General features: G+C 63.6%; 2 protein-coding genes across 3 annotated transcripts; one reads left to right on the top strand and one right to left on the bottom strand.

The window, feature by feature from the left end:
• The first annotated feature begins 209 nt into the window (after positions 1-209).
• Positions 210-1,873, top strand: ASPHD1 (aspartate beta-hydroxylase domain containing 1). The gene is made up of 3 exons (XM_034757750.1): positions 210-918; positions 1,105-1,218; positions 1,526-1,873. The coding sequence occupies exons 1-3, from the start codon at positions 228-230 to the stop codon at positions 1,633-1,635; spliced, it is 915 nt and encodes a 304-aa protein (XP_034613641.1). The 5' UTR covers positions 210-227; the 3' UTR covers positions 1,636-1,873.
• A 321-nt stretch (positions 1,874-2,194) lies between these two features.
• KCTD13 (potassium channel tetramerization domain containing 13) lies at positions 2,195-6,818 on the bottom strand. 2 transcript variants are annotated; one of them, XM_034757752.1, is made up of 7 exons: positions 6,666-6,818; positions 5,749-6,010; positions 5,441-5,610; positions 5,192-5,281; positions 4,977-5,029; positions 4,374-4,569; positions 2,195-3,832 (listed from the first exon to the last, which is right to left on the bottom strand). In XM_034757752.1, the coding sequence occupies exons 2-7, from the start codon at positions 6,002-6,004 to the stop codon at positions 3,593-3,595; spliced, it is 1,005 nt and encodes a 334-aa protein (XP_034613643.1). In that variant the 5' UTR covers positions 6,005-6,010; positions 6,666-6,818; the 3' UTR covers positions 2,195-3,592. The 2 variants fall into 2 exon arrangements, with proteins under 2 accessions (XP_034613643.1, XP_034613644.1); XM_034757753.1 differs by lacking the exon at positions 5,192-5,281.
• Positions 6,819-7,450: the final 632 nt, after the last annotated feature.

Genomic DNA, 7,450 nt, shown 5'->3' with positions numbered 1-7,450 from the left:
GCAGTGCGCGGGGGGAGGGGCACAGGAGGGGGCAGGGGGCGCGGAGGTGGGGGAGGGGCACTGAGCACGGGGAGGGGCAGGGGGCACTGCGAGGGGGGAGGGGCAGAGGAGGGGGCAGGGGGCACGGAGGAAGGGGAGGGGCAGGGGCACTGGGCAGGGGGCACAGAGGAAGGGGGAGGGGCAGGGGGCACTGAGGAGGGGGAGGGGCAGCGAAGGGGCCAGGGGTGATGGCGTGCCCCGGGGCGCTGGACGGGTTTTTCTCCACCCTGCTGCCGGCCGCCCCCCCTTGGCGCCCCGGCCCCGAGCCGGCACTGGCGCTGCTGGCCTGGCTGGCCCTGCTCTTCGTCTGGTACTGCTACCGGGTGGGCAGCGAGCGGGTGCCGGCGGGGCCGCCGCCGGGCGGGGGGCGCCCAGCCCCGAGCCTGCCCCCTGGGGCCGGGCGGCTGCACCGGAACCTGCGGGCCTATGCCCAGCGGTACTCGTGGGCGGGCATGGGGCGGGTGCGCAAGGCCCTGCGGGAGGAGCTGCGACCCGGGCGCCCGGCCATCCAGAGCCCCCGCGTCTTCCACCTGCCCGAGCTGCCCTCGGCCCCCTGCTTCCCGCGGGATGCCCAGCGGCACGACGCCGAGCTGCTGGAGCGCACCTGCCCCGCCATCCTGCGGGAGTACCAGGGCGTGGCCGGGGGCGCCGCCCGAGGCTGGACGCCCGGGCCCTGCCAGCGCTTCTACCTCTACCGCCGGGGCGTGTGTCAGCCGCAGCACTGCCGGGCCTGCCCCCGCACCTACCGCACCCTGGCCGCCCTGCGCACCTTCGTCAGCGCCAACCGCTTCGGCAACGCCTGCTTCAGCGTCCTGCAGCCAGGCACCATCCTGCCCGGGCGCTACGGGCCCACCAACGTCCGCCTGCGTTGCCACCTGGGTACGGGAACGGGGTGCGGGGCCCATCCCCTCCAGGGGGCACCAGGGTGCGGGGAACGGAGTGTGGGGCCCTTCCCCTGCAGGGGGCACTGGCTCTGATCCAGCCCCAAGGTGGCGCCTGGCTGGCTCATGGGGTGTGGAACTGACCCGGGGCCTTTCCCCTCCAATCAACCTGTTCCCACTGCAGGGCTGACGGTGCCCCCAGGCTGTGAGCTGGTGGTGGGGGGCGAGCCCCAGTGCTGGTCCGAGGGACACTGCCTCCTGCTGGACGACTCCTTCCTGCACACGACCGCGCATAATGGTGAGGGGCACCAGCACAGCTGGGGGGGCCCAGGGCTGGGGGGAGTCCAGGGCTGGGCTGGCAGGGGCTGCGGGTGGGGAGTGAGGGGCACCGGCAGAGCTGGGGGGGGGGGGCCAGGGCTGGGCTGGCAGGGGCTGAGGGTCGGGAGTGAGGGGCACCGGCAGGGCTGGGGGGGACAGGGCTGGGCTGGCAGGGGCTGCGGGTCGGGAGTGAGGGGCACCAGCAGAGCTGGGGGTGGGCAGGGCTGGGCAGGCAGGGGCCGCGGGTCAGGAGTGAGGGGCACCTCTGAGCCCAGCATCTTTCCCAGGTCCCCCCGAGGATGGGCCCCTCGTGCTGTTCATCGTGGATCTGTGGCACCCCAACGTGGCCGGGGCCGAGCGCCAGGCCCTGGATTACATCTTTGCCCCTGGCCCCTAGGAGCTGGGCCAGCCTGTGGCGCTGGTGGTGGGTCGGTGCCCAGGACGGACAGACCATGCTGGAGCCAGCCCCACTGAACTTCCTCTGGGGGGCACCGGCTCCCATCCAGCCCCAGGGCCCCGAAGTCTCCCGCCCCGCTGTGTATGGCTTCCTTGGCCCTGTGTTGTTTGGACCCGAACTCTCTGCAAAGCCCCCAGCCCTTCATTAAAACATTCAACACCTGCGGTGTCAGCACTTAGCACGGCTGTGTGTGGGGCTGTCGCGCCAGGCACTGCCCAGACCCCCGCCTGCCCCCCGAGAGGTCAGGGCCCCATCACCCAGAGATGGAGCCGAGGATGGGCCCAAGGGGGGCTGGTTCAGCGCTGGGACTGGCCTGGGGGATGGGACTTGGGGCCTTTCCCCTCTAGGGGGTGTCAGTTCCCACCTGGCCCCAGGGCAAGGAGTGGTGCAGGGGAGCGGGGGATGGGATCTGGGGCCTCTCCCCTCTAGTGGGCGCCGGTTCCCACCCGGCCCTAGGGCCCCCCCAGTGGTGGTGGCAGGACTGGGCCAGGAGACAATGTTTCCCAGGAATCTTTATTACAATAATTTAATAGAAAAGCAAAAACCCCGTTAAAATAAATTATACAAACATGACAATAACAGGTAGGGAGGGCGGCGGTATGTGGGGGGGGGGGGGAGGATGGGGCCCCCAGCCTCTCTCCATTTGCCCCATTGTATTTTCTGTGGGCTTTGGAACATACCAATTTATTTGGGAGGGGGGTTGGAGCATCCCACTGTATTTTGTAAGGGAAGGGGACTGGAACATCTATAACAAGGAAGTTGGAATGTCCCATTTTATTTTGAGGGCTGGGGCTTGGAACACGCCATTGTATTATTTGGAGGCAGGTTGGAATATCCCATTGTAGTTTGTAGGGGGAGGAGATTGGAAGGTATCAATTTATATTGGGTGATTGAGCAAAATGTTATTGCGGGAGATCGGTACCTCCCATTTTATTGGGAGGTTGGAAGGGGAATGGAGCATTCCACTGTATTTGGCCAGGGGCAGAGGAGTAGAGTGGTGCATTCCATTGTATTTTGTAGGGAAAGGGATGGGTCCAGTAGGTTGGCGTGTACCATGTCTTTTAGCCAATGCAGGTAAGAAGCATCCTGTATTTTTGGGGGGAAAAGGTAAATTTCATGTATGTGGTAAGGACAGTAGCGGGGTTGTACCATGTATTACGTGGGGAGCAGAGTAGGAAGGTTAGGGTTGTGCCATGTCATGTGTAGAAAAGAGGTGTGAAGTCTGGTGGGTTGGAACATACCATGAGTTTGACAAGGAAAGGAGAGTTTCGAGGCTGGTAAGTGGGGGTCACTCCCTCACCCCCAGAAGCAAGGGAGGGTGGGACAGGCAGCAAAACTCTCACTGCCAGAACTCCCCACAGCGCCCCCTGCTGGGCAAGGCTGGTCTAGAGTAGCTGGCAGCTCCCCACTCAACCAGCCCCCCCTAACCACACAATAAGCCAGCACTGGCCTCCCTGCTGTCTCCCGCCCCCGGCGGGCAGTGGGTGACTGATCCCGGCCTGACCTGCAGTGCCGGGCCGGGTGAGAGCTACAGCTGTGGCACAGGTATCTATCCAGGATGGAGCAGGATGGGGGACAGACCACGTATTCCACACACCCACAAAAGCAAAGGAATTAGGCTTGTTAAACATGGGTGTTGGTGCCTAGGTAATTAATTAAGAAGCAGGAGGGGTCTCCGAGGAGCCCCCTCCCATGTCCCTCTCCCCTGCGCAGTCCAGGGCGTTACCCAGGTTTCTACTGCAGGGGAGTCAAATCTGAGAAGAAAGGGGTCAGAGGCCACAAGGCAGAGAGCTCCCAAAGAGTGGAGAGGGGTCAAGGTCAGAGAGGCAGCGGGGGTGTGGCAGAGAGGCAGGGCGCCCCACCCCCGCCATTTGGCACCTGGACGGGGCCGTGGGGCTCAGTCCTTGAAGACGGCTTGGTGGCCGTGGGGACGCTCGTCGTGCATGATGTGGCGCCGGACATGGATGCGCCGGACGCGGTGCTCCCGCCCATCCTCCTCGTCAGCCCGGTGGGGGCCGCCCCCTCCTCCGGCTGCCCCGCCCGTCGCTTCCAGGAGCGCCTTGTCGGGGACCCGCGGGGTCTCGTAGATCAGAATGTTCAGGGTCTCCTCGAAGATCCGGGCCTCGGGGAACTCCACCTGTGGGGGTCAGAGGTCAGGCTGGTTACAAGTCACTCCCCCCATAGCCTCAAAGAATCCCACCAGCAAGTGCCCATGTGGCCTTGGAAGCTACCAAGCACGGAGGTGAGGAGGGGGAGAGAAAAGTCACATGTCTTGGAATATACCTAGTATAATGGATTACCCATGGAAAATACCAAGAAAAACCACAGATGGGGGGAACCAGCTGGTGGCATTGGACATGGCCTAGGACCATACCAAGTGAGAGTATGATGCAGGGGGGGTACCCACATGGTGTTGGACCATATCAAGTGCGCATGTGACTGGAGAAGAGGGAACTGCTCTGATGGCATCGGATCATACCAAATATGAAGGTGACAAGGGGTACTGGATCATACCAAGAGTCCATGTGACAGCAGAGAGAGGGGGGCCACCCACACTGCCTCGGAACATACCATGTGCTAACATTATAAGAGAGATTCACGTATATCCTTGGAATAGACCAATGTGCTGCGGGGCAATTTTCTCATGGAATGTACTAAGTGCGAGGGCCCAGGGGTACCTTGGTCTGCTTCTTCTCGGTGGCGTAGACAATGGAGGTGCAGCAGACCTCGGCAATTTTGCGGCCCTGCCCATAGAAGGACCAGCAGCAGATCTCGTCCCCCAGCACGTCCTTGATGAAGAGGACCCGCCCGTTGAAGCGCAGCGCCAGCTTGTCAAACAGCTCAATGTTCTTCAGCAGGTTATCGTCCGAGTTACTGCGGAGAAGAGACCTCGTGGGTGGGGAGGGCTCCCGGCTCCTCCAGCCCAGCAGGGGGTGGTCTGGGCAGTGGGGCAGGAGCACTGGCTCTAGGGGAGCTCCTGGCTACTTCAGCCCCGGCCTCTCCCAGCAGGGGGTGCTATGGGGAGGGGGAGGGTCGCGGGCTGGGGGGAGCTCCCAACAACTCCAGCCCCGGCCTCTCCCAGCAGGGGGTGCTATGGGGAGGGGTAGGGTCGCGGGCTGGGGGGAGCTCCCAACAACTCCAGCCCCAGCCCCAGCCTCTCCCAGCAGGGGGTGCTATGGGGAGGGGGAGGGGCACGGGCTGGGGGGAACTCACTTCTACTCCAGCCCCAGCCTCTCCCAGGAGGGGGTGCTGCGGGGAGCAGGTCAGGAACGTTGGATTACCTGGTATACGAATACTTGTTGTTACTTCTGTTATGCAACAATTTCACCACTGGCTGGAAAAAAACCGAGAGACAGGAAATGAGGCTGGATTCATACAAGTCGCTCAGCGTAACTTCGTGCCAAAGGGGAGGGAGAAGGCTGGGAGGTTCAGCACAGAGGGTGATCCTGGGGGGGCTGGAAAGACCAATAAGGGAGGCCCTGCCCGCCTATCTCACCTTGGAGCAGCTGGAGATGATCTGCTGCTCCTCCTTGGGGGATGTCACCATGGGAATGAGACACAGAGGATCATAGGCATCGCTCTTTTGCTAGGACGAAGAGATCATCAAGGTCACTGCAGCCTCCTGTGACCCATGACTCCCTTAGTGACCCCATCCCCATGGCATAGCCTTGCCCCCAGGTATCCCTACACCCACAGCAGGAGAATCCCAGAGCCCTCAGTGACCCCACCCCCACTGGGTCCCTACCTGCAGAGCGAGCTGGCAGTCCTCCACCAGGCCCTGGATGAGGTAGTACCGTGCCTCGGACAGCACCTCCTCCAGCTCCCGCTGCGACTCGGGGAGCGAGACAGAGCCATCCCGCAGGTAGTTGAGAATGGTGCCGAAGTGACGCCCGCTGCGGTCGATCAGGATCCAGCCTGAAGAGGGGAAGAGAGAAAAGGATGTAGGGCCTCTCCCAGCAGAGGGGGGCTGGAGCCCTGGGTATGGAGGGAGCTCCCGGCTACTCCAGCCTCGGCCTCTCCCATCAGGGGTGCTGAAGATAGCAGGGCAGGTACCTTCGCTGTCAGTGAGCACTTCCATTCTCCCGCTGAACATGGCCTTGAGCATGGTGTCCTGCTTGGTGAGGGTCTGCACCGTGGTGTAGTGCAGGGATCCCCCCACGTTCAACTTCACATACTTGCTACTGGGATTCAAGGGCTTTAGGTCAAAGGTCACACCCACCGCTCCCCCCGTAGGCTGATGCTGCATGGGCACCACAGGGGCACAGGCCTCGGGGGCTGGGAGCGGGGCCGTCGTGGCCTCGGCCGACATCTCCACCTGCAGCAGGGAGGGACAGGAAAAGCAGAAGGGGATGAATCGGGATCCTCTCCCCATATCCGGGCCCCCCTCCCCACTTACGCTCCCTGTGTCCAGCTTGGCTCACTTGACATTTGCCCCCGACCCCAGTTAGGCCACGTCTACACTAGCACTTACATCACTCAAGGGTGTGAAAAGACACCCCCTCCACCCCAGCCACGTAAGTTGTGTCAGCACAAACGCTTGTGTGCCCAGCGCTACAGCAGCAGCAGACTCTCGCCCCCCACACAGGGGCAGCTGTTTTTATTACGTCGCCGGCGTAAGGCAGCCCCACGCGCGCTCTCAGTGCAGCTGTGCTGCTGGAAGATTGTAAGTGTAGACATGGCCTTACCTGGGGGTACACCCCTCCCCCCGCAGAATCAGCCCCTCTGGGCAGGGGCTGACCCCTAGCCCTAGGAGATCGCCGCCCTTTGACCCCCACCCCCACTCTCTGGCCATGGGCCCGCCCTTTGACCCGCTCCCCCTACCCACAGCCCCGCCCTTTGACCCCCTCTGCCCACGGCCCCGCCCCTCCCTTTGACCCACAACCCCGCCCCCTCCTCGCCCCTTGACCCCTCTGGCCAGAGCACTGCCCCCTCCCTGCCCTTTGACCCCGGGCTCGCGCCGCCGCTCTCACCTGCCCTGCCCGCCCCGTGCGGGGGGTGGGGCGAGGCCCGGCCCCTCCCTGCTCCCCCCACCCAGCTCCCAGCGCCGCCCGCCAGGCCAGTTCCCCGCCGCACTGAGCCAGAGAGACCCGCACCGCGCATGCGCGCCGGGCCTGGCATGTTCATCCGGGTACCCGTCCGCGCCCCGCCCCCCTGGAAGGAGGGTCCAATTGACTCGCATGCGCAGAGGGAAGACGGGGCTGCGGCAAAGGAAGCGTTTCCGAGTCGGCGCATGCGCAGAACAATTAACTGGGCGGTAGCGGAAAGGAGGGGGGAGGTCTCCGGCCGTGAAGGTCCTCCGGCCGCGCATGTGCAGAACGCAAACCTAGGCAGCTGAAGCAAGGGAGCGCGCGCATGCGCATAGCATCATCAGGCCGTCGAGAGAATGGTGCGCATGCTCATAACATGGGGAGAAGGCGGGGAAACCGTATCAGCGGGCGCATGCGCATAACGCAAGTGGGCTGCTACTCTTGGAAAGCGGCCAGAGTCCCGTACGGCGCATGCGCATTCTGTTCCCAGCAGTCCGCGAACGTTAGGACCGTTGGCCACGTGTAGCGCGCGCTTTTCAAATGCGGTCGAGGCTGGGGGCAGGTGGGCGAGGGAACAAAATGGCGGCCAAAGGCTCATGCTGAGGGGAAGGGAGGCAGCTCCCAGTGCCCCTCTGTCAGGGTAACCTGGGGTTACCATACGTCCGGATTTTCCCGGACGTGTCCGGCTTTTGGGGGCTCAAATCCCCGTCCGGGGGGAAATCCCCAAA

The sequence above is a fragment of the Trachemys scripta genome, unplaced genomic scaffold, assembly GCF_013100865.1.
Source record: "Trachemys scripta elegans isolate TJP31775 unplaced genomic scaffold, CAS_Tse_1.0 scaffold_35, whole genome shotgun sequence".
Taxonomy (NCBI): Eukaryota; Metazoa; Chordata; order Testudines; family Emydidae; genus Trachemys; species Trachemys scripta.
Note: the sequence above shows the minus strand (reverse complement) of the source record. Positions and strands in the feature narration are given on the sequence as shown.

What these genes read in the sequence shown, in the direction of transcription:
- ASPHD1 (XM_034757750.1), top strand. Translation starts at nt 228, where the DNA reads ATGGCGTGCCCCGGGGCGCTGGACGGGTTTTTCTCCACCCTGCTGCCG. An exon ending in CCGCCTGCGTTGCCACCTGG is followed by an intron (nt 919 to 1,104) that starts GTACGGGAACGG and finishes TTCCCACTGCAG; the next exon opens with GGCTGACGGTGCCCCCAGGC. An exon ending in GCACACGACCGCGCATAATG is followed by an intron (nt 1,219 to 1,525) that starts GTGAGGGGCACC and finishes CATCTTTCCCAG; the next exon opens with GTCCCCCCGAGGATGGGCCC.
- KCTD13 (XM_034757752.1), bottom strand. Translation starts at nt 6,004, where the DNA reads ATGTCGGCCGAGGCCACGACGGCCCCGCTCCCAGCCCCCGAGGCCTGT. An exon ending in TCATCTCCAGCTGCTCCAAG is followed by an intron (nt 5,030 to 5,191) that starts GTGAGATAGGCG and finishes GTTTTTTTCCAG; the next exon opens with CCAGTGGTGAAATTGTTGCA. An exon ending in CCGAGAAGAAGCAGACCAAG is followed by an intron (nt 3,833 to 4,373) that starts GTACCCCTGGGC and finishes TGACCCCCACAG; the next exon opens with GTGGAGTTCCCCGAGGCCCG.